Source organism: Electrona antarctica (genome assembly GCF_951216825.1).
Source record: "Electrona antarctica genome assembly, chromosome: 15".
Taxonomy (NCBI): Eukaryota; Metazoa; Chordata; class Actinopteri; order Myctophiformes; family Myctophidae; genus Electrona; species Electrona antarctica.
The window spans coordinates 1,901,404-1,927,947 of record NC_136796.1 but is presented as its reverse complement, the minus strand read 5'-3'; the positions used below and the strand labels follow the sequence as shown (position 1 = coordinate 1,927,947).

At 45.5% G+C, this 26,544-nt stretch overlaps 1 protein-coding gene across 1 annotated transcript in view; it reads right to left on the bottom strand.

The window, feature by feature from the left end:
• Positions 1 to 26,544, bottom strand: part of sdc3 (syndecan 3) — a gene marked incomplete at its 5' end in the record, with an annotated part of 62,321 nt that overhangs the window by 4,075 nt on the left and 31,702 nt on the right. The window contains 3 exons of the mRNA XM_079522954.1: positions 8,970 to 9,198; positions 13,716 to 13,919; positions 14,642 to 15,516. Of these exons, the coding sequence (XP_079379080.1) occupies positions 8,970 to 9,198; positions 13,716 to 13,919; positions 14,642 to 15,516 (1,308 nt within the window). The remainder of the gene's footprint in view (positions 1 to 8,969; positions 9,199 to 13,715; positions 13,920 to 14,641; positions 15,517 to 26,544) is intronic.

Sequence of the window (26,544 nt, the reverse complement as noted above, 5' to 3'; positions counted from 1 at the left end):
ATTAGCCAGGCTAATGGTATCTAGGTTACATTCATTGTATCCATCATTCAGTTAAATAGTAAATTGCTCTATATCCAACTGTCTACTTACTGAGGGCCTCTAACCAGAGGTCACCCAATGTCAGATTTGGTAACACTTTTTATGTGACGCCGTAGTATGATCAAGTAGGTAGGGTGTTAATGTACTGCCGTTGAGTGAAGCATGAGCTCAGTTCGGGGCTCTCCCCAGGTTTGCAGAGGGAGAGTAGCGCCCAGGATTACAGCTTATTAGGCAATTGACACTGGAGGGGGGTTGGGGGGGGGGACCACCAAAATAACTTTTGGGGTTCAAGTATAAAGTCATGTTCAGTCTGTCTGTTCTAATGGAAACATACAGTACTGCATCTTAGAGGGAAAAGATTTGCATAATATTTACGTATCGTAATAATATGACATATAGGATTCTAAACATTAAAGGTATATTCAGTGATTTCACTTAATTCAAATATCACTTATTTTTTCTTATTTTTTGGATAATCCTCCCTACTATAAAGTGTACTGGCCATATAAGAAGTTCCTCCCTGTCCCCAGTGAGCCCCTGGGGTCAAAAAACCCTAGTTTCGGTTTGGGCTTTGGGTGGCAAAGCCTTCATCCAATCAGGATGAGAGGGGCCTTCCTCCAATCAGGATCGAGCGGGGCAGGTCTTGATGCGCGTGCTGTTGGCCTGTCGCGTGTCCCCCCCACTGTAGAGCGTGCATGTGCACATCTTGTTACCGGGAAGGACCGGGGTTTTTTCCAAATCACCCAAATCACTGAATGCTCCTTTAACAGTGTAATTCAAGGGGTGCCCATGTATGGAAAGGTTATATTTACAGGGGTGTGGCCCCCAAGTGGAAAACCTTTGAGAACCCAGCTGGATTAGATCACACGACGGCATGGCATTTACACATTTCGCGTCGACAGGGGATATATACCGTCATAGGCGGATTTACCATTGGGCTAGGGTGGGCTGCAGCACGGAGGGGAAAAAATGCATTCATTCAATTTTTTTTAATTTTTTTTATATAATTTTAAATTGTAAAGTATTGCAATCCAATTCAAGTGACATTTATGTTTAGTTATTGCATATTTAGTATTATGGTTAAAACATTGAGAGCTTCTGCTCTGCTGTCTGCACTGCAGACAGTGAGGCTGTGTTGTGGAAACCCCTGCCAATGTCCACTAGTTGTCTGCCTGCCTGCCTTTCTCTTTTGGGGGGGCTGGGTACCCCAAAATTACAACAAAATACGACACTTTTTTTGTGCCGCGCAGCCCAGGGGGGGCCTGAAATTTTGTCTAGCTCGGTTGGCCCTTGGGAGGGTAAATCCGGCCCTGTATACAGTGCACCGTGTCTTACATTCTACCAGAGCCATCTAATAGAAAGAGTTGCGACATTGAGGGGGCAGAAACCGAGCGCTCGAGCGCTGTTCGTGCAGCCCGGAGAGGGACAAGCTGGAGTTGGAAATACATTGTTTTCAACGAGGCGCAAATAAGAGCTATTTTAAGCATGTGTGCAACATGACAACTGTTTTAAAGTATTGTACAGTAACAACTAAAGTCTCTGTAATGTTTATGTTGTACAATTATTACAAAACAATCTAAAATAAAGGGATTTAAGATCATTACAGCTGGGCTGTTGCCTGAGTCCAATGCATTTCTGCCTACTTCCGCTCCAGGACTCTGGTCCCTATTTGTTGTCCCCATTCTCAATAGAATGTCTATGTAGGAGAGCCGCCATTGGACTGAAGCCCCATGAAGTGAACGTAGTTTGCGTAACTCTGTCTATATCTAAGGCTCTGCATTCTACCAACGGTCGGGAGGAGTAGAATGCACCCGCGCATGGAAACGTGAGAGAGAGGCGACAAGCGGAACACCACAATGCCATTAAGCAGCCTCCGTTGGGGGTCCCGTCGCATTAAAAAAAGCCTCCGTTGGGTGTCCTGTCGCATTAAACAACAAGCCACGTGTTGAAAACGCTACAAGCACGCAAGCGGCCGCCGGCCACTGCCTCAAAGCACATCACCAGTTGTGGCGGGATGAACGCTTAGCAAAGCCACCCGCCCACCCGCCCGCCGCCCACCCGCCCGCCGCCCACCCGCCGCCCACCCGCCCGCCGAGGCATTGTTGACAGCTCACGCTGAATTTATACCAGCCGCGGCCAGTAATTTATATCGCAAAATGGGCGTGTCTGAGGTGTGAGTGACAGCCTCATAAATAAGGGAGTTGTGGTCCACACAGCGGGCGGGAGAGAGAGAGAGAGAGAGAGAGAGACAGAGAGAGAGAGAGAGAGAGAGAGAGAGAGAGAGAGAGAGACAGAGAGAGAGACAGAGAGAGAGAGAGAGAGAGAGAGAGAGAGACCTGTTAGGGTCCATTTGGTTCCATTTGTACACTCTCAGAGTTAAATTAACATTGATTTTACAATATAAATTGGGGGTCCCAGAGATAGAAATGTCATTAAATGGGGGTCCGTAGACTAATGCATGCATGACTAAAACTAAAATAGAAATTCGCTGCGTAAAACAACCCTGGGAGGGGAGAGCTCACAGTTTAGGAGAGTAGTACAGACACCGGGACAGTACAGACAGGACAGTACAGACACCATGATGCTCGTCTCTCTGGTGGCTCGTTGTTGACCTGCATAGAGAGATGAGCCAGAAGGCAAAGCTCTCCGTCTACCGAGCAACCTTCGTTCCTACTCTCACCTATGGTCATGGAGTGTGGGTCATGACCGAAAGAATAAGGTCACAAATACAAGCGGCCGAAATGAGTTTTCTTCGACGGGTGGCTGGCATCTCCCTTAGAGATCAGGGTGAGAAGTTCAGTCACACGAGAGAGACTCGGAGTAGAACCGCTGCTCCTTTGCCTGGAAAGGAGTCAGCTTAGGTGGTTCGGGGCATCTGGTTAGGAATTAGGATGCCTCTCGGGCGTCTCCCTAGGGGAGGTCCTCGATGCACGTCCCACTGGGAGGAGACCCCGGGGCAGACCAAGGTGCAGTTGGAGGAAACGCATTGATTCACTGGCCTTGGAACTGGAAGTCACTAATGTTGCTCTGGAGAGGGAAGTCTGGAGCACTCTGGTGGAGCTGTTGCCCCCGCGACCCGACTACGGATACGCGGTTGAAGATGGATGGATGGATGGAAATGGGCCGCGCGGTGTGGTGCGGTTGCTCAGTGTTTTATTCATTTCACATCCACAGCTGCCAGCTTCAATCTTTGTCATCTTAACTGCAACGGTTGGTTTCGGTACTACTCTTATCCGACAGGCCGTTTTACTGTCAATCTCAAGAAGCGGCGAGGAGTCGTGTATACGTCTTGTCCACACACCCATTTCAGAGCACACTACACTAATGGTTGGCTTGGCTCTGCCGCTCTGGCTCCTCACATCGTTTCAGCAGCCAAATCTAGATTTTAGGTTTTTTTTAGGGGGGAGGGGGGGGGGTGCTTTTCGACTATATTTCAATAGGAGAGACAGGAAACAGGGGGAGTGAGAGAGTCAGAGAGAGTGACATATGCAGCAAATCCACCACCAGGCTTTGTAGTCAGGGGATATTATCAGAATAATGTCAACTCTGGGAATACATTTCTAACCAAGAGTTTTCTTCACCAATGTGTTTGTTAAAGGTGTCTACACTAACATATCCCACATTGGTTTCTATTGTATTTTATCGGGTCTTGATGCCGTCGTAATGACTGTTTCCACACTTGCTGAAAATAGCTGATCTACAAGCTCACAACGCGTTGCAGCGCGACGCGTTGTGAACTTGTAGATCGGCTATTTTCAACCTTGTGTAAAATGACATATATACTCTTGTCCATTAGTCCCTTCATAACATTTTAGTCTAGTTTTTATTTGTTGACGAAATTGTCAATATATTTAGTCTTAGTTTTAGTCATCATAGCTTAGTTTGGATTCAGTTTCCGTTTAGTTTTCGTCAGTGAAAAAAGGTAGTTGACGAACATTTTTCGTCTTAGTTTTAGTAAGACGTTCTGAGCTTGTAGATCTGCTACTTTTTGAAGTGGAATGAAACGGAAGTAACAGTTTTGGACATTTAAGATTTCCACCCGACGATAAGAAGATAATGGACGCGTCGCGTATGTGAGCCGTTTGATGTGTGTCATTGATTGATGAATTCCCCCCCCAAAAAAATAAGGAAACAAACCTTATCAGTTCAATAAGGGGACAAGTCTTTCACTTTGCAAATAAGGGACGATTGTGCATTTCATTTCAAGGGACGGTTGCCAACCCCCTAGTCACTCTCCTCTGCATTATAGAACCATTAGACAATGCTGCATTGAACCTCGCCACTTTCTCAGAGCACGCCGTTCAAACACTTAGCAGCCCCAACGGCATCGCCCGACTATAATCACGTGGTTTTTAACTCGCAACACGTTCACCGTGGCGTGGAGGAAACTTGTGAGCGATCCTCACGTGAACCAGTCTGGTCGATGCGATGTCAGGCTATTAAATCACAGCTGCTGCTGCTGTTTGTGTGAATGTAGCGACGTTAGCTGATAAGCACGCGGCGGCAAAGATGACAAAAGAAAAGAAGCCCAGAATGTGGCAACATAAGTTGTGTTGATGTTTCCAACTCATTTTGTCTTTTTGTTTATTGTGTAAGCCTGCGCGCAGTGCGACATACTTTGAGCCCTATGGGGTTGGCTTGAGCAACACACACACAACACACACACACACACACACACCAGCTGCATGTTTTTTTCCGCTGCTCTCGGCAGACAGGCAGTGTTGCGTGCAAACAGCCTTCTAGACATAACGGTGAAAAAAAAACCAACCCCAAACGGGATAAATGAATGCCACTGTATGTGGTTATACGTCTGTCTGTAACCCTGTTAAAAAACTAAATTGGTATCAAAAAGCCCAGACCTGCGGAGAATAAAGTGTTTGTATTCTTGGTAAAAGGTATTTCAAAGTAAACAACTTTTTCCCCCCACAAAACTATTTTAATGGTGGCTAGCTATGCACTCCACTTGAAATGTTCTGTTGAGTGTCACCACAGAGAGTGTCTACGCTAGTCTGTCAACTAAAATACATACAACTAAGAGACCGTCTACTGGTGGTGGACAGTAACTAAGTACTTTTACTTAAGTACTGTACTTAAGTACAATTTTGAGGTATTTCTAATTTACTTGAGTATTTCCAATTTCCAGTACTTTTACTTCTACTCCACTACACATCTCGGAGGCATTTTTTTTACTTTTACTCCACTACAATTATTTGAAAACTTTAAGTTACTAGTTTTTCAATAGATATTGTACACATTTTGAACTTGTGACACAATGAGTACTTTTACTTTTAGTACTTTAAGTACATTTTGATGCCGATACTTTTGTACTTTCACTCAAGTACATTTTCAATTCCGTACTTTTACTTGTAACGAAGTAGTTCTAAATTTGCAGTATTGGTACTTTTACTAAACAATTGAGTACTTTTTCTTTTCCGAAGAAGTACTCGGATGTTTTACTTAAAAGGTAGGGTACGTTATGCTATGAAAAGGTGAATAAAGCACTCTATTCTGATATGAATCATGGCTTACAGAGTGTTTGTTCTGTAACAGCTGTGCTCTCTCGCCCCTCTCGTCTCTCACAGCTCTTTCATAAACAGAAAAGTACATTTTCTAAGTGGGCGGCACATTTTCAGCCAATCGGGAGAGACTATTATTACACTTATTCCAACAGTAAAAGAATCACACATACCCCGGCCTACCTTTAAGTAAAAGTAGAAATACCACAGTCTAGTAGAAATACTCTTGTACAAGTAAAAGCTTTGTATTCAGACGATTAAATAGAATTACTTGAGTGAAAGTATACGCTGCTATTGGCATCAATATGGACTAAACATATTGTGAAAAAAGTACTCAAATCTCAAATGCAGCGTTGTTTTTGGCAGCAAATTTTGATTTTAGTTTTAGTCATAGTCTTTTCAATAGTTTTCATTTAGTTTTAGTCACATTTTAGTCACCTGGAATGTGTTAGTGTTTTAGTCGACTAAATCTACAGTTGATTTAGTCGACTAAAATGTATTCTGGCGGGCCTTGATGCCGTCGTAATGGATGATTTTACACTTGCTGAAAATAGCCGATCTACAAGCGACGCGTTGTCAGCTTGTAGATCAGCTATTTTCAGCATGCAACCAAGTGTAAAATGGAATACATCCACAGAAAGAGCTCACAATGTACCCTGATGCAGATTTAAGAGCTCACAATGTACCTGATGCAGATTAAAGAGCTCACAATGTACCCTGATGCAGATTTAAGAGCTCACAATGTACCCTGATGCAGATTTAAGAGCTCACAATGTACCCGATGCAGATTAAAGAGCTCACAATGTACCCGATGCAGATTTAAGAGCTCACAATGTACCCGATGCAGATTAAAGAGCTCACAATGTACCCGATGCAGATTTAAGAGCTCACAATGTACCCGATGCAGATTTAAGAAGGCTATTTTCAAACATCCGCAAAGAAAGCTAACAGATAATTGTAGTTTAGTAAATAAAGTACAGTATTTGACTCTGTCTGAGTTGTAGCGGAGTATTAAATAGTGTAAAATATGGAAATACTCAAGGAAGGTAAAAGCCACTCAAAGTTGTACTTTGTAAGTACAGCACTTTTGAGTAAATGTACTTTAACACCACTGTGTCTAGTCTAGACTAGTCTAAAAGTCTGCCTCTTTACCGATGACCAGGAAATCGCGAAAGGCCACCGCCAGAAGACCGCCAATCAGAATAGCTGAGGGAGAGACAGGAGAGCCAATCAGAACGGACCAAACGGCCCCGACTCCCCTAACATTTTCTAAAATAAGAGCTCTGGGATTGAAGCGAAGCAACAACAACCAAAAAATAAAAGGGGGGGGGGGGGGGGGTGGGGGGGCACTTGGAAGGGAAATTGGATTTAAATGGAGGCAAAGCAACAAGCCGAGAGAGAGAGAGAGAGAGAGAGAGAGAGAGAGAGAGAGAGAGAGAGAGAGAGAGACAATTGAAAGGAGGAGGGGGGTTGCTGCCTTGGAGAACCCGAGAAGAGGATTGCCCGCTCCCTCTCTCTCTCTCTCTCTCTCTACGGGTCAAATGAGTGTAAGTAGCAGATTCACTTATGGTGATGTATCTGGGCTACCGTCAGGAACACAATAAGGTGATGCCACTTTATTCTATCTATTTCCCAGAAGGAGGGGGGAGGGGGGGGGGGGGGGGAGAGCACCAGAGAGAGGAGGCAATAGGAAATGTAATTATTCAACCTATTACCTAGTGGATGGGGTGGATTTCTTTTTGATTAGGCCACAGGCAGACAGACAGGCAGGATTAGAGACAGACAGACAGACAGACAGACAGACAGACAGACAGACAGACAGACAGAGTCCCTTTTCCACCAAGAATAACTTTTGGTTCTAGAACTGGTTTCTGTTCTAGACTCTTGGAACCTTTAGTTATTGGTGCTTTCACGGAACCGGCCGGCGGCCATTTTTTGGTTCCATGTTCCGAACCAACTTTTTAGTGTTCTGATGCAGTTCCTTTTCAGTGGGAACACTCTGAACCGGTTCCTTTTCAGTGGGAACACTCTGAACCGGTTCCTTCTGAACCGGTTCCTTTTCAGTGGGAACACTCTGAACCGGTTCCTTTTCAGTGTGAACACTCTGAACCGGTTCCTTTTCAGTGGGAACACTCTGAACCGGTTCCTTTTCAGTGGGAACACTCTGAACCGGTTCCTTTTCAGTGGGAACACTCTGAACCGGTTCCTTTTCAGTGGGAACACTCTGAACCGGTTCCTTTTCAGTGGGAACACTCTGAACCGGTTCCTTTTCAGTGGGAACACTCTGAACCGGTTCCTTCTGAACCGGTTCCTTTTCAGTGGGAACACTCTGAACCGGTTCCTTTTCAGTGTGAACACTCTGAACCGGTTCCTTTTCAGTGGGAACACTCTGAACCGGTTCCTTTTCAGTGGGAACACTCTGAACCGGTTCCTTTTCAGTGGGAACACTCTGAACCGGTTCCTTTTCAGTGGGAACACTCTGAACCGGTTCCTTTTCAGTGGGAACACTCTGAACCGGTTCCTTTTCAGTGGGAACACTCTGAACCGGTTCCTTCTGAACCGGTTCCTTTTCAGTGGGAACACTCTGAACCGGTTCCTTTTCAGTGTGAACACTCTGAACCGGTTCCTTTTCAGTGGGAACACTCTGAACCGGTTCCTTTTCAGTGGGAACACTCTGAACCGGTTCCTTTTCAGTGGGAACACTCTGAACCGGTTCCTTTTCAGTGGGAACACTCTGAACCGGTTCCTTTTCAGTGGGAACACTCTGAACCGGTTCCTTTTCAGTGGGAACACTCTGAACCGGTTCCTTTTCAGTGGGAACACTCTGAACCGGTTCAATATTCGACGGGAACAACCGAACAGGGTCAACTCCAGTGGAAAAGGGGCCATGAAGGTGAATTGTCTTTGATGTTTTTACCACAGCAGCAGCAGTTATCAGGACAAAGCGTACGCGTTTCGGCTACTCGGGTAAGAAATATACTTTGTTACAACTAAGTAAATAGCAGATCTACAAGCTCGTAGATCGGCTATTTACAAATGGCCAACATGTATATTATAGGGCTGAAGTGGTTAATGTATGTTCTAATAATAATCAAAATCCACAAAGTAACTAGTAGCTAAAGTTTTAACATAATTGGTAGTGGAGTAAAAAGTACAATATTTGGATCCGAGATGTAGTGGAGTAGAAGGAAAAGTTTTGGACACATTTTGGACAAATAAAGTAAAGTACAAATACCTCAAAAAAGTACAGTACCTAAGTAAAAGTACTTAGTTACTTTCCACCACTGCGTAATACGCAAAGAAAAGACGATCTAGGCAGTGGGTGAGTTAAGTACTTAGTTACTGTCCACCACTGCCGAAGCGTTTGCATTTGATTTGGCTGATTGATTGATTGATTGACAGCTGTCAGCTCACCTATGAGGACTTCCTTCCTCTCCAGGATGTTCTTCTGGGGCAGCTGGGCGGCCGAGCTCCCCGTGTTCACCGTGTTCCCGATCAGGTCTGGCTCCGCCCCCACGTCGCCCACGCCCACGCCCCGCCCCCGGCCCGTGCCCAGGTCGTTGCGGCGGTCCTCCTCGCGGATCTCGAAGTCCCCGCTGGGGCCGGCCACGCCCAGCTCGTTGTTACCCTCCTCCGCTCGGCCCTGGGAGAGAGACAGAGAGAGAGACACAGAGAGAGACAGAGAGAGAGACACAGAGAGAGAGAGAGATTTGATTTTCAAGACGTCTTTATTCAATCTTTTTCCAGTACATGATAAACATGACAATATATGTCATGACAAAATATTAGGGATTTAAAAACACAGAAGTGAAATGAAAACATTGAATTTTTTAACCAAATGGACCCTTTATAGGTCTGCCAGAGAGAGAGAGAGAGAGAGAGAGAGAGACAGAGGGAGGGGGGGCAAACAGAGAGAGAGAGAGAGAGAGAGAGAGAGACAGACAGAGAAAGAGAGAGAGAGACAGAGCGAGAGAAAGAGACAGAGCGAGAGAAAGAGAGAGAGAAAAAGAGAGAAAAAGAGAGAGAGAGAGAGAGAGAGAGAGAGAGAGAGAGAGAGAGACAGACAGAGATACAGAGAAAGAGAGAGAGAGAGAGAGAGAGAGAGCGAGATGGTGGGTGGGGGGGGGTGAATAATTACAATGGGCTCTATGCACAAACGCCAAATTTAGAAATAACTTATTGGGCCCCAGCTCCCCTACTTCCTTCACAGGTGTTACTGGCGCTGATACTAATGAAGGCTCTGTTCCATTCTGGTCAAACAGTCAGGGCGCTGCTGTTCATGAAACACTCTGCTAATGACTCCGTACGGGTCCATTTGGTTCCATTTGTACACTCTGGTTCCATTTGAGAACACACTAAATGGAACAGAGCCATTATTTTTGTATTATAATTCCCAGTTACGGAATGTCAAGTCTCCAACACTATGGCACATTACAGTACATTTTAACAGCGGGCGAGCATCGGCCGACACATCGCCCAATAAGATGAATTATTTTTATCCTTTCGGGCGACGTTGCCCCGCCCACTTTTCCACCATCCCCCGTTGGCCTGCTATCGCCAGGTAGTCGCCGGGTCCCTTAGACAAATAATACACTTCCGGAAAATTCGTCTGTCTGTCGCCCGCTGTTAAAACATACTGTTAGGAGTACATCAGTACTAGTGGTTCTCTAACGTTTCATTTGCAAAGACCCCTTATATTAACTCTGTTGCACACTTAATGTCAGTAGCCTAGCATTACAAAGTTACAGTGTATAATAGCCTACAAATTTTGTCTTATATGTAACGCCATCGCCGCTATTCCATTACCCCCTCAGGTACATTTGGAAACTATTTTCAGCAATGGGATCATATCTTTGTGGGGTAGATATCTCTTGTTGAGCTGGTCATTTTGAAAGTAGCTCTCAAGTCAAAAACGTGTGGGCGCCCCCGCTATAGGGCGTCGCAGTCCCGCCCCCTACCAGGGCCCAGGAAATGATTCCCCGTTCATTTTCCTCATAGACATTTCAAAAAGCATTTATTTAAAGACCTTTGAAGCCTCGTACAAAGCCAACTCGAGTTGTGACAAATCATGACAACAAACACAATTTTTTGGGCCGAACAAATAATTAGAAAGAAGAAGAAAACAGCACTTTTTTGTTGTTTTTCCTCTTTGTAATTATTTGTTCGGCCCAAAATGTTGTGTTTGTGATTTGTCACGACTCGAGTTGGCTTTGTCCGTGGCGTAAACGTCTTTAAATAAATTACTTTTTGAAAAGCCTATGGAGAAAATGAACGGGGAATTCACTTGATGAGAAACGCTTTACTAGCGCCACGGTCTCACGTCGTCATGAAAGGGGGCGGGACTGCGACGCTCTATAGCAGGGGTTCTCAACCCGTGGGTCGCGACCCCTCGGGGGGTCGCCAAATTATTTTAGGGGGTCCCCAAATTATTAAAAAAAAAAAAAAAAAAAAAAAAGATTTCTTTTTAAAATTTTATTTTCACGATTTTTCAAAAATAGCAGACCTACAAGCTCGTAGCGCGCCACTCGGTGGCGCGCTACGAGCTTGTAGATCTGCTATTTTTCAATAGCTAAATTATAACAATGCTTAAAACACCAAAAGGGGTTCCCGCCCAAAATGGTTTAAGGTTATTGTAGCAGTCAATTTATATTGGGGGTCGGGAGGGGGCGGGGCGTGGGTCCCGAGACATTGCCAAAGCATTTCCGGGGGTCCCCGGCCAAAAACGTTGAGAACCCCTGCTCTATAGGGCAAGTGCAACGGGCTAAGGTGGAGTCTTCAGATTACGGCGGAGGATTGGGAGTGAGGCTGCAGCTGTGACTGCAATAAGGAGTTCCTTCCACAGTTTGGGAGCCAGGAGGGAGAATAGTATAGAATAATAATGATAGGAAAGCTACATTTGTCACTGTATTTCTTCCATCGTGGAGGCGCTCTATCCACTCCGCGTCGGTTGACCACGCTCCAAACCAAACGCGAAAGAAACGGAAAACTTTCCGTGGCGCTAGTAAAGCGCTTCTCATCGCCAGAGAGAGAGAGAGAGAGAGCTTTCGAAACAATGAAGCCACTGTTTCAGAGAGAGTTTTGGAACCATCCAGTATGCTGAATGTAAGCTTTGCTAAAGAGTGGAGCGGCAAGAAGTAATTACAATGTAGGAAAAGCCAAGTGAACCTAAAATGCATCATACTTAAAAAATAAACCGGGGGCCCGCTTTGCACACAACGATACCAGTCAATGACTACAAACCAGTGTTCCCTAAGTGGGGTCCGGGGACCCCCAGGGGTCCTTGAGGGAGTTCCAGGGGGTCCCCAGCTAAATGATAGTTTGTAACCAAATGGACCCTTATGGGTCTGTAACTCTTGAGAGTGTAAGATGAAACCAAATGGACCCTTATAGATCTTTAACTCTTGAGAGTGTAAGATAAAACCATGTTTTGTAATGTAAGTTTGGTTTCACACTTGGTTTTACACTCCCAAGAGTAAAACATATTCTTAAACACCTGCATTGCTTAATTTACAAGAAGTCTACACAATTAAGATAATGTACTGTAGAAGAATTGTTATTTTGATCAACGTTGGCCTGTTAATATTGTCTTTAGTTTTGTGTCTGAGAGGATATAGGGCTCTATTTTCGTCCACGCTAAACCCCTTATCCCTAAAATACTTAGCAGTTTTTTACTATTTTGAAAAACATTTTTGAATACTAACCGACTACGACTATCGACACGTTGTGAGGTTGTAGATTGGTTATTTATTTTAACTATTCAAAAATGTTTTTCAAAATAGTATAAAAAGGCAAAGCTGTTTAGGGATAAGGGGTTTAAGCATGGACGAAAACGGAGTCCTCTATCTCCTCAAATGGTGGTCTCTGTGTGGCTCAAATGCCAAATAGATAATGGGCCGTGACATGACTATAGTACTGTATAAACCAGGGGTCTGCAACCTTTGTGACATGACTATAGTACTGTATAAACCAGGGCCGTGACATGACTATAGTACTGTATAAACCAGGGGTATAAACCGTGACATGACTATAGTACTGTATAAACCAGGGGTCTGACATGACTATAGTACTGTATAAACCAGGGGCCGTGACATGACTATAGTACTGTATAAACCAGGGGTCTGACATGACTATAGTACTGTATAAACCAGGGGTCTGACATGACTATAGTACTGTATAAACCAGGGGTCTGACATGACTATAGTACTGTATAAACCAGGGGTCTGACATGACTATAGTACTGTATAAACCAGGGGTCTGACATGACTATAGTACTGTATAAACCAGGGGCCGTGACATGACTATAGTACTGTATAAACCAGGGGTCTGACATGACTATAGTACTGTATAAACCAGGGGTCTGACATGACTATAGTACTGTATAAACCAGGGGTCTGACATGACTATAGTACTGTATAAACCAGGGGTCTGACATGACTATAGTACTGTATAAACCAGGGGTCTGACATGACTATAGTACTGTATAAACCAGGGGTCTGACATGACTATAGTACTGTATAAACCAGGGGTCTGCAACCTTTCTATAATGGGCCGTGACATGACTATAGTACTGTATAAACCAGGGGTCTGCACCGTGACATGACTATAGTACTGTATAAACCAGGGGTCTGCACCGTGACATGACTATAGTACTGTATAAACCAGGGGTCTGCACCGTGACATGACTATAGTACTGTATAAACCAGGGGTCTGCAACCTTTCTCACATGAAATGCCATGTTTTCATTGTTGTGATAGTCAGTGTGACATAATATAATTATGACAGCGCCACATCAAAATTAAATATCCCCAGCCGATTTTGAGTGTCCATAGGATACACACAACAACATCAGAAATATTTACTTTCACATCAGGATGTAATGATCATTAAACTCAGAGCAATAATAACCCAACGATCTCCCAGAATCCCTCCTCGAGTTAGGAGTTTGAATGAATGTACAATTATGTGCAGAATGTTGAAGATAACTGACTAAACTTTTTGGGAATATTTAATTTTAAAAGGAAAAAAAAACGTCTCTCTCTCACACACGTATGCCAGTGTGCCAATGATCACCCTCCCCTGTGCCCAATGTTGGCACCCGTGCCTAAGGTTGCCCACCCCTGGTATAAACCATGAATGTAGGCCCCAGATAAAGAACCCCACCTGTGTGGTGCTGGGCAGCGGTGCGCGGGTGCTCCTCTCGGCTCCGCCCGGCGGCGTCACCACCCCGGGGACCACCCTGGGCCTGAAGGGGACCCCCCGGGACCTGAGCGTGGTGGTGGAGGGGGCGGCGGGCGTGACCGTCGACGGGGCCTCCTGCGTGCTGCTGCTGCCGCCCAGGGGCTCTGGGGTAACGGTGGCGGTGGTCTGGAGAAAAGAGGCCCGTCAGTCATGATGAAGGAGGTGCATTTTCATAGAATGTTAAAGCAATAACACACAATAGGTCTCAGGTTACCGTGGATTTTACAATGGCTGAGGTGTAGGTAGACCCGACGCGACAGCGGAGGGTCTTCTACCCTCTATATATATAGCAATATTAACCTAATAATAAAACTATTAAATTCACAAAAGTAGCTACGCTTTGCGCCCATCAGAGCGAGCGACACTTCCTTGTTTTGCTCGGCAAGTATAGGCTATGTGACGGGAGAATAGCGCTTGGTGGGGTCCGCAATTCAAAAGAGTAAAAGTACAAAGGTATTGGTATCAAAATGTACTCGTATACCAAAAAGTAGAAAGTATTCGTTACGCAGAATGTCCCATTTAAAGTTTTCGAAACATATAACAATCTTTTGAAAATAGCCGATCTACAAGCTCACAATGCGTCGAATGGCGACGCATTGTGAGCTTGTGGATTGGCTATAGATGGGTGTGGGCCGGCTTTAGCGGTCCAGGCACCTTATTAGCTGGTAATCCAGCATGACAGGGTGAGTCACAATCAAATGTCAAATAAATGTCCCCCCCCCCCATCTCTCTCCCTGTTTACTGTCTACCTTACTGTAATATATCAATAAAGGCAAAAAAAAAAAGCCCCCAAAAATATCTTAAAAAAAATATATATAATAATCAATATGTACAAAGTAACTAATAACCTCTGTCGCGATGGTTGTGTCTTCCTCGGTGGTGAAGTCACCGTCGTCTCCATCGGGGTAGGAGGAGGAGGTGGCGGTGGGCTCGGACGGGAGGTACACATCCTCCTCTTCCTCCTCCTCTTCCTCTGCGGCGGCGCCCAGGTCATCCAGGCCACTGGAGGGCGCCGTGGTGCTGTCACTCGCCGCCGTCGAGGCCGGCGTGCTGGTGGGAGGTGGCGCGGCCGTGGTCTTAGCGGCTGCCACTGCCGCCGCGGCCCTGATGCGCTCCAGCTCCCTCTCTCTCTCACGCTCTCTCTCTCTCTCCCGCTCGCGCTCCCTCTCTCTCTCCCGCTCGCGCTCCCTCTCTCTCTCCCGCTCGCGCTCCAACTCGCGCACGCGCTCCCTCTCCCTCTCGCGCTCCCTCTCTCTCTCCAGCTCCCTCTCTCGCTCCCTCTCCCTCTCCCGTTCCCTCTCGAGCTCCCTCTCCCGCTCCTTCTCTCTCTCCATCTCCATCTCCCTGACTCGCTCCCAGCCCGCGCCGCTCTCCCCGTCTGCCTCGGTGGGCATGGGGGTGGGCGCCGTGGTGATGGCGCCCGCTGCCACGACCACGGTGGTGGCGGTGGTTTGGGCCGGGGTGGGGGTTTGGGGGGTTTGGGTTTGGGTCACGGGGATCTGGGTTTGGGTTTGGGTCACGGGGCTCTGGGTTTGGGTTTGGGTCACGGGCTCCAGCTCCGGCTCAGGGTCCGGGTTGGGACTGGGCTCCGCGGCGGGCGGGGCCGAGGGGGCGGGGCTGGTGGCCTGCGTGGTGGAGAGGGGGAGGGGCTCCTCCGTGGTGAAGGCCACGCCCCCCGCCGCCGACGATGACGACGTCGGCCTCACGGCGATCTCCGGGAGGACTGGAGGGAGAGAGAGAGAGAGAGAGAGAGAGAGAGAGACAGGGAGGGGCAGAGAGAGAGGGAGAAAGGGGGAGGAACAGAGAGAGAAACAGCGATTAGTGGTGGGAAAAGTATCAATACTTCAATGTAGAACAAGTAAAAGTCTGGTGATCAAAATTGACTCGAGTAAGTACAAAAGTATATTTGGCATCACAATATCCTTAAAGTACGAAAAGTATTCATTATGCAAGTGTTTGTGTGTATATAAAATAAATGTATAGGAATCCTCTGAAAATAACTGATCTACACTATTTTCTTTTTTTTCTTCATAATTTTTATCCCACGATTTTGTAACCCATTTTTCACCCCTGTGTCAATTATCTAATGTGATCCTGGGCTCTACACACCCTCCGCCAACCTAGTCCCCATATATGGGGGACATGGGGAGAGCAACGGACTTGAACTCATGCTTCCTTCATGCCCAAGTTGCTCCTTTACACCTGACAGGGGGGAGTTTCCCTGGTTGGACGTAGCACGTGGAAGGAACACGTTATTCCAACCAGTTCCTTTCCCCTCCATCAGGCGCCCCGGCTGGCCAGGGGGAGGCAGTTTAGAGACCAGGATTACTGCATGTTTTTTGTGAGGGTACCTACCCTAGCGGGACACGGGGAGAACATGTGAGGGTACTGTCATAGAAATTTAGACTGCAAACATATAATAATACCCCTTTATTGCACTCTGATGTTATCTTATCTGTGACACCCCTGTGGTGCTGGTTGGTTACTTTGTTACTGTCCCAAAATTCCTTTGGGCTATGTTGGGGGATGTCTCTTGTGGGAGTGGAGACTATAAAGGCTGTGGCCTTATGTTTACTCAGAGAGTCAGACTGGGGTCTTCCGATGCATTGAATTGGTCATGTAAGTTCCTGACTCCTTACTCGAGTAAAATCCTAATACTTCCAAACTATGAATCCTTGTGTTGCCTCATTATTATGTCTTCCTGAGCATGTGTCCCACAGATTGCCATAACATTTTGGAGGTTTCCTACCGAGATGGTGTGCTAAATGCTGGACTTGGCGGTCGTCGGCTTGGTGAGTAAGTTCATTCTTTCGGGCTGGGCCGACGACGTGCGCAAGTACGTATATGGGTGTCTGTTTGGATGTTCAGAAAATGAGGTATTGCTTTTATTCGGGGTTTTAAGGTATTAGTGATGAAATTTGGTTGTGATCACGATAGGCATTTTTTGATGGCCTATTTAAAAGAGGGAAACGGAAGTTTTGCCTTTCATGTGCATGCCATGAGAGACGGAGGAACAGTGTTTGGTTGGTTGAATGACTCAAGATGGTTAGACAAGGAGGTCTGACAAATGGTACCAGTGTACGTTGGGAAAAAAGAATAGTCTATTCAATAAATCACTCATTACGTTGCCTGCTGTCTAAAGAGGGGGAGAGATCCTGCCTTAGGGTATCCTTGTTGTTTTATGAAGCAACAAAAATTGGCTAGCCAGAGTGTGTGTGTGTGTGTGTATTGTCCTAAGTCCTAAGTGTATGTCTGTGAGTGTTAAATGTATGGCCAAAAAAAAGGGAGACAAGTTGTCTTGCCTAAACTTCGTAGCTACTGAGAAGGGGGGTTGATCCTCGCCTTATACTAGGGTACCTTTGCTAACAGAAGCATAAAACAATTGTGAAGCGCTATGTATGGATATATCATTTGAAAATGAATGTGAATGGTCTGTCATGAAAACTGATTGAGTGTAGAATGGAGTGTTCTGCCTGTATGTGAGTGTGTGAGAGAGAGGCAGACAGTGTGAGACAGAAAAGAAGTGTGAGAGGAAATTGTGAAAAAGGGATGTTAAATAGTTAACAAACTAGAATGAAAATGGAGATATGAGAATTGATATAGAGATATATTAAGGTAAAGTAATACGTTTTAAATCATATGATGTCATATGATTCTCGAGACGAGAAAATGGAAATAGTTCCAAATAGGGATAAAAATAAGGAAGTGAATAGTACCTACAGTATTTGTATGGAGTACATATGTCTCAATGTATACTGTTTGAAAGCGTGAGTGTACACATGTGTATGAGTGAAAATGCTCAAACTTGTGAAGAACATTTTTAGGGCCCGGAGAGGATATTTAGGTGCATTATGTACAGTTTCTGTGTCGAAATGTGGGCTAGAGTAGTCAACAGGTGAAATGGTAGTCAAAATAGTTTAATCTATTACCTCACTCAGTTATCCTGAGTGTGGGGCTAAAGTAGCCTTGATGAAAGAGTAGCATCGATGACTGGTTTACTAGTTATCACTTCATTTTGATCAAGTGACTGTCTAATATAGACTTATTTATCCTTAACATGGCATGATAGCTAGCCCCTGAGGGCTATTACGGTTCCTTTTAAGGGGAGTTGTCGTGAAATTTAAAATTGTTTTATGTAGAAAGAATTTAATCTAAATTCCCCAGGCAGGCCATGCCCTGATTGATATTAAAAGTTAGTTTAAGTGTTTAAAATTAAGTGGCTCTTTAGTTCCTAGAGAAGTGAGCCTTGCTAAGCCATGCACCATACAGTATAGGAGGCTATCGCCTGTTTTCTGTAATATACGCAGCTTGATGTATAAGTATGCCCCTGGATATTCATGTTGTAAATCGCTCTGAATTAAGAGCGTCTGCTCAATAGTAAATTGGACAGTGTGACAGTTAGTGGAGTGAGATTGAGATAAAGATTACTTGAGACTGAAAGAAAGTTTTTTTTAAATGACAGATCTACTGCGTGCGCGCAAACCTAGTTATTATAAGCATGTTGTTTAAAATATAGTCTGATTAGTAGTGAGAAGGTAGGAATAGTGTTGATTAAAGAGCCCTAAGCTAGCTAAAACCAGCTGTGTTTGTTAAACTATTCTTAACCCTTGGTTATCAGTTTAGCCGGGGGGTGGGTCAAGCTGTTTTGTGAGATAATTACCCCCCTGTTGTAATGAGTTTTATTACAGGCAGGAGAGGAGAAAAGTGAACCACAGCATGTGGCAGGATTTAAGAAAGAAAAGACAGGAAAGCCCATTCGGCTTGAGATAGATAGACATTGACCAAGCCATTAGTAAATTGTAAATTAGGTATTTGGTTTTTAATAAGGGAACATCTGTAAGTATGTGTTCCCTAATGAGAATGTAAAGGGTTACTTCCCAAGATAGTTACGTTTTGTAACTGTCATTTGTAAAGGTCTACAGATTATCAGCTCCAAGCAACCATTTGTTGAGTTTGCACCCCTGTGGTTTATTGAAGGAGATTGACTTGGCTAAGCCCACGGCCAACACCTAGAAGGCAAAAGTTAGTTTTGTGGTATCTGAGCCAGAGACCTGATCATGTACTGTACTGTATGTATTAAAGTGCATGACAAGTGCACAAAAAAGATATCTGCCTGATACAAGTGATTGCATTTATCGAGGATAACATGTTAGCCTTTAAGAACCTTCTTTAGGCCTAACACAGGCTAACAAGCAGTCACTGTTTGGCAAATAGGAATAGTGTGACGATGTTCGATTTGGTGACATCTTTTGCGAGGATCTGAGAACCCGGTTTGTGTTTGGGTTGTAATCTACAGTATGTCTTTAAGTGTAATATACAGATTTGTAATTTTAGGCCTATGACTTAAAGTATATACAGATTTGTAATTTTGAAAGTCCAAATAAGGCATAAAATAAAATGAGTATGCCCACATGCTGATAGCTTGTGACGGTGATTGATTTGATGACATTATTTGAAGGACAGGAACCCAAAAGTTAAATATGGAATAGAATATAGCAGCTATAATTGCAAACTTTAGTGTACAGTGGATTGCAATATTATGCAAAAATAAATGTACGGGCCAATGTACGGCTGTCGACAACACCTCATCCTGTTCCGTTGGAAAGAGGGTACCACATGGACGGGTCCAAACTACTGGTTTTGTTTTTTCCAGTATGAGGGGGCAACTCTGTGTCAGGGTTGAGAAGAGAACGAACTGAACATTGGACATTGGTCACTAGCATTGGACATTGATGCACTGACATTGCAAACAGTGATGGGGGATCACTGGACAATGATACGATCGGAATCTGAAGGAAACAAAGATTCTTGAATCGGAATCCCGACATGAAGGAGTACGCGTTGGTGACAACTGAATGCGAAAAAAGCTGTGCTATTTTTGTGGCTCTGCAGTATGGTGGAGGGGTGAGGTGAAGCTGACAGGTGTACATTGGGATCGAATGATAGTGAGTAGCTACAGAGTTGCATTTGTTCCACTTATGGCTGCTATAAAACAAAAATAGGTTGTATTTACTAAAATATAGTAGTGATAAATACTGTGATCTCACTGACAACTGGCAAACTCTTAAAAGCAGAGTTTGACTTTTTGTGTCCCATGCAGGCCGTAAAATTATCTTATCAGTAAACAAAGGGATTTCCAGCTGTTTCAGGGCACTTATCTAAGTTCCTGTGACATGGTCAATAAAACCCCCTTCTGGGAATAGACGTTTAAGTGCTGCCAAGAGGCTTCATTCGGCTAAAATTCAGACCAAGGTATAGTGAAAGTACAAGTTAATTTAGTTAATTAGTGGTGCCGGAGTTATGAGTGGTTTTAGCAAAAAGGTCTATTGATTACATGGCTGTTATTGATGTATTGGCTGTATGAGTTAAATTTAAGACATACTGTACTGATGTAACCTGTTTACATGATCAGATTGTGATCAAGCTTTAGGAGTAGCCTATTGTCAAGGAATTGAACCTTCCAAGAAGCCCCATGAGGGCAGCTGTGTTTCTTATCTCTATGATGGTAGGCCAGCTGTGTTTTGATTAGCCTGGGGAGGGTGATGCTATTTGCTGGCCTAGTGCTATTTGAATGTTTATGACTTTGCAACATGGGCAAGGCACAACAAAAAAAAACCTTGTCCTTCTGTACACAGAAGTTTAGTGCAGAGCAAAGAGGAGATCTCATTAGCCGTATGGCTGAATGAAAAGGCATACTATGATCAGCTGCTCAGGGCAGATACTACAATACTAAATAAATTAGTGGAGTTCAATAGTATAGTACTAGATAAGTGAGATAGATCATTGAATCACTTCAGCATGTGTGTGCAGTAATTACGCTCACTCAAATAAGAAGGACAGTTAAGATAGAATAATTCTTAAAGAATGTCCTGAAGGTCATGATCAAGGTAAAATCTTAGAGGTTGAAATGGTGTAAAATCAGTCAATCTCTACATTATATTGGTTAGAGAATTAATTAGGATGCAAGTTCAGTATATTGCAGGCATAGTTTTGTTAAATAACAATTGATTTGAGTAGTATTTATAATGATGCATGACAGTTTGGTTGACGCTATATTGTGCTATACTCTTGTCTTCAAGACCGGTAAATTTGAATTGATAAATTGAATGTGTGTCACAGATGAGATGAGATGAGATTCAACGGATTGTCAGTGTACAGTACAAGCAAAGTACAGCGGAAAGTATTTTCGCATCTCACCAATAGTGCGAACATATCAGTAGAAGGATACATTAATAAGTAGGCTACAGTAGTAAGAGCAGGTATGAGCTGAATAAGGATTTGGGCAGGAAGAGAAGAACCCATTGACAAAATAGGTCATATTGTGATCTATTTTTTGGACACCCCAAGGTGGAGTATCATATGAGAAATAGAAGTATATGGTGTATATGAAATAGGACAAGGTATGTGTTTCACTGTAAACATTATTCATATACGTGTGATAAAAGGGGTTTGTTTCGAGGGACGCCTTGAAACAAACAAAAGTATGTAAGAGTGTACTAAAATTGTTATGTTTCCTGTATGAATATTCTGATCCAAGTTTTCTTAGGTTCATGGTGGAGCGATCCAGATTTGCATGGTGTTACTAACGAAATTGACTAATCCCTGACGGAAATTGAAATTGTGCATGTGTGCCGAATATCTTGCTGTGTTTGCAGAAGTCATTGGATTTGGAAGTCAAAATCTGTGAGTATTACGTGGGTAAGTTATGCAACAACTTGATGTTTCCTGGTGGAATAATTGAGCATAGGAGGATGTTCTAAATCATGTTCTGTTGCAGTTATGCGATTAGTTCTGAACAACGGTATTGTTTGATGATGCCATACTAAAGAGACATATAAGAATGTGTTCAGAGATAAGATATCTACGCAATAGATAGTTGCACAAACACACATATGCTTACTGAGAGTTAGAGTTGTACGTTAGAGCTGAGCATAGCTGCCTGGTTGAGTCAGAAAGGGCATTGAGAAGTGGTGGACTAGCAGTAAATGAAATTCGATAATACACGTTATTGCTGCTGTAACTACGTAGTATTGAGTCCACCATCAACATTGAAATTAGTAGTAATGTGACTGTATCTGAGCTGGAGATGACATAGCGAAGGAAATGTGATCCAGGTAGAGTAGGGCTTTTCAATGGTGTTGTAGTTTTTTCTTTCAGCTCCATAATAATGAGAAGAGTCGTGTTGGAATAACATGACGAATGATGAAGTGGATCTGATGACATGGCTAAGTATCGTTTGGGGATGATATGAAATATGTATTAATGAGAAGTTGTCAACTAAGTCAACTAACTAAGGTCCACTTAGATGCGGAGTCGGGTTGAATGAATGATAGTATGTATAGACTAGTTTATGAATGAATAGTTAATTCCGTGTTTAAAAGACAGTTGTGTTACATGATAACTGAGAAGGTGTAGGCTGAAGCCAAAGCTTGCTTGTTATGCCTACTCTTGTACCTGTAGTTTTTGGAAATCCTAGTATGAATACGGTTGGTTAATACATGTTAAATTCCAGATCCAGCTTAGGCATTGCCAAGATGGACCAATAGAAGAGTTGTTTTTCTGTGACTGCTCCTGCGGACCAGAACCCATGGTTATGCCCGGCTCCGTTTAGATTGGTTAATGACATATATTTTGTTTGTAAATTGTTGGGTTACTCACACTGGTTTTCTTTTATTTTTCAGATATATGATGATGTACGCTGATGTCCCTATGGGGGATCAAGTGCTGTTAGCACTCTGGACTCTGAATCCTGCGATCATGTGCTCGGGAGCCGTTTCTGAATGATGTTGCATCACCTGTGCGGTGACAATTTCTGGTCTTTTGGAAGGCTGTGACGTGTGCAGTTCTGTCAAATGGCCGATCTGCAAGCTCACGACATGTCTGGGGCTTGTGGATGTAATGCACATTGGTGCTTTGAGCTCTGTGAAAGAGCTACTTCCGGTTTGGATTGCTCTGTGCGGTGTGGACCACATGGCACCTGCAGTACACTGTCTGTGATGTGTGCAAAGTGGACAGTTCTGAACGGACATTTTCTGGTGCTGAGATGTTTTTTGGTCTGAGGGGAGATGTTTTTTGGTCTGAGGGGAGATGTTTTTTGGTCTGAGGGCTACGACGTTTTGCTGTATGTTTAATTTGGCTTTGCCTTGTTTTGTTTGTTTTGTTTGAAACTATTGTACCACTGTGTATCGTAGGCCTTGTGTGCGGTCGCTCTATGATGAGGGCCATGTAGGAATTTTCCCTGTTTGTCTAACCCATTGGGTTCCAGGTTTTTTGCCTACATCTGCGATGTACTGATAAGTGGTGTTTAGGGGTTTTTAAATGTTTAAAAGTGGGGTAATGTCATAGAAATTTAGACTGCAAACATATAATAATACCCCTTTATTGCACTCTGATGTTATCTTATCTGTGACACCCCTGTGGTGCTGGTTGGTTACTTTGTTACTGTCCCAAAATTCCTTTGGGCTATGTTGGGGGATGTCTCTTGTGGGAGTGGAGACTATAAAGGCTGTGGCCTTATGTTTACTCAGGGAGTCAGACTGGGGTCTTCCGATGCATTGAATTGGTCATGTAAGTTCCTGACTCCTTACTCGAGTAAAATCCTAATACTTCCAAACTATGAATCCTTGTGTTGCCTCATTATTATGTCTTCCTGAGCATGTGTCCCACAGATTGCCATAACAGGGTCCCTGCTTCATCTCTCTCAGCTAAGGGGGTCCCTGCTTCATCTCTCTCTCAGCTAAGGGGGTCCCTGCTTCATCTCTCTCTATAAGGGGGTCCCTGCTTCATCTCTCTCAGCTAAGGGGGTCCCTGCTTCATCTCTCTCAGCTAAGGGGGTCCCTGGTTCATCTCTCTCTCAGCTAAGGGGTCCCTGCTTCATCTCTCTCAGCTAAGGGGGTCCCTGCTTCATCTCTCTCAGCTAAGGGGGTCCCTGCTTCATCTCTCTCTCAGCTAAGGGGGTCCCTGCTTCATCTCTCTCAGCTAAGGGGGTCCCTGGTTCATCTCTCTCTCAGCTAAGGGGTCCCTGCTTCATCTCTCTCAGCTAAGGGGGTCCCTGCTTCATCTCTCTCAGCTAAGGGGGTCCCTGCTTCATCTCTCTCTCAGCTAAGGGGGTCCCTGCTTCATCTCTCTCAGCTAAGGGGGTCCCTGCTTCATCTCTCTCTCAGCTAAGGGGGTCCCTGCTTCATCTCTCTCTATAAGGGGGTCCCTGCTTCATCTCTCAGCTAAGGGGGTCCCTGCTTCATCTCTCTCAGCTAAGGGGGTCCCTGCTTCATCTCTCTCAGCTAAGAGGGTCCCTGCTTCATCTCTCTCAGCTAAGGGGGTCCCTGCTTCATCTCTCTCTCAGCTAAGGGGGTCCCTGCTTCATCTCTCTCAGCTAAGGGGGTCCCTGCTTCATCTCTCTCTATAAGGGGGTCCCTGCTTCATCTCTCTCTCAGCTAAGGGGGTCCCTGCTTCATCTCTCTCTCAGCTAAGGGGGTCCCTGCTTCATCTCTCTCAGCTAAGGGGGTCCCTGCTTCATCTCTCTCAGCTAAGGGGGTCCCTGCTTCATCTCTCTCTCAGCTAAGGGGGTCCCTGCTTCATCTCTCTCTATAAGGGGGTCCCTGCTTCATCTCTCTCTATAAGGGGGTCCCTGCTTCATCTCTCAGCTAAGGGGGTCCCTGCTTCATCTCTCTCAGCTAAGGGGGTCCCTGCTTCATCTCTCTTAGCTAAGGGGGTCCCTGCTTCATCTCTCTCTCAGCTAAGGGGGTCCCTGCTTCATCTTTCTCAGCTAAGGGGGTCCCTGCTTCATCTCTCTCTCAGCTAAGGGGGTCCCTGCTTCATCTCTCTCTCAGCTAAGGGGGTCCCTGCTTCATCTCTCTCAGCTAAGGGGGTCCCTGCTTCATCTCTCTCAGCTAAGGGGGTCCCTGCTTCATCTCTCTCTCAGCTAAGGGGGTCCCTGCTTCATCTCTCTCAGCTAAGGGGGTCCCTGCTTCATCTCTCTCTCAGCTAAGGGGGTCCCTGCTTCATCTCTCTCTATAAGGGGGTCCCTGCTTCATCTCTCTCAGCTAAGGGGGTCCCTGCTTCATCTCTCTCAGCTAAGGGGGTCCCTGGTTCATCTCTCTCTCAGCTAAGGGGTCCCTGCTTCATCTCTCTCAGCTAAGGGGGTCCCTGCTTCATCTCTCTCAGCTAAGGGGGTCCCTGCTTCATCTCTCTCTCAGCTAAGGGGGTCCCTGCTTCATCTCTCTCAGCTAAGGGGGTCCCTGCTTCATCTCTCTCTCAGCTAAGGGGGTCCCTGCTTCATCTCTCTCTATAAGGGGGTCCCTGCTTCATCTCTCTCAGCTAAGGGGGTCCCTGCTTCATCTCTCTCAGCTAAGGGGGTCCCTGCTTCATCTCTCTCAGCTAAGGGGGTCCCTGCTTCATCTCTCTCTCAGCTAAGGGGGTCCCTGCTTCATCTCTCTATAAGGGGGTCCCTGCTTCATCTCTCTCTCAGCTAAGGGGGTCCCTGCTTCATCTCTCTATAGGGGGGTCCCTGCTTCATCTGTCTCAGCTAAGGGGGTCCCTGCTTCATCTGTCTCAGCTAAGGGGGTCCCTGCTTCATCTTTCTCAGCTAAGGGGGTCCCTGCTTCATCTCTCTCAGCTAAGGGGGTCCCTGCTTCATCTCTCTCTCAGCTAAGGGGGTCCCTGCTTCATCTCTCAGCTAAGGGGGTCCCTGCTTCATCTCTCTCAGAAGGGGTCCCTGCTTCATCTCTCTCAGCTAAGGGGGTCCCTGCTTCATCTCTCTCTCAGCTAAGGGGGTCCCTGCTTCATCTCTCTATAGGGGGGTCCCTGCTTCATCTGTCTCAGCTAAGGGGGTCCCTAATTCATCTGTCTCAGCTAAGGGGGTCCCTGCTTCATCTTTCTCAGCTAAGGGGGTCCCTGCTTCATCTCTCTCAGCTAAGGGGGTCCCTGCTTCATCTCTCTCTCAGCTAAGGGGGTCCCTGCTTCATCTCTCTATAAGGGGGTCCCTGCTTCATCTCTCTCTCAGCTAAGGGGGTCCCTGCTTCATCTCTCTATAGGGGGGTCCCTGCTTCATCTGTCTCAGCTAAGGGGGTCCCTGCTTCATCTGTCTCAGAAAAGGGGGTCCCTGCTTCATCTTTCTCAGCTAAGGGGGTCCCTGCTTCATCTCTCTCAGCTAAGGGGGTCCCTGCTTCATCTCTCTCTCAGCTAAGGGGGTCCCTGCTTCATCTCTCTCTCAGCTAAGGGGGTCCCTGCTTCATCTCTCTCAGAAGGGGTCGCTGCTTCATCTCTCTCAGCTAAGGGGGTCCCTGCTTCATCTCTCTCAGCTAAGGGGGTCCCTGCTTCATCTCTCTCTCAGCTAAGGGGGTCCCTGCTTCATCTTTCTCAGCTAAGGGGGTCCCTGCTTCATCTCTCTCTCAGCTAAGGGGGTCCCTGCTTCATCTCTCTCTATAAGGGGGTCCCTGCTTCATCTCTCAGCTAAGGGGGTCCCTGCTTCATCTCTCTCAGCTAAGGGGGTCCCTGCTTCATCTCTCTCAGCTAAGGGGGTCCCTGCTTCATCTCTCTCTCAGCTAAGGGGGTCCCTGCTTCATCTTTCTCAGCTAAGGGGGTCCCCGCTTCATCTCTCTCTCAGCTAAGGGGGTCCCTGCTTCATCTCTCTCTCAGCTAAGGGGGTCCCTGCTTCATCTCTCTCAGCTAAGGGGGTCCCTGCTTCATCTCTCTCAGCTAAGGGGGTCCCTGGTTCATCTCTCTCTCAGCTAAGGGGTCCCTGCTTCATCTC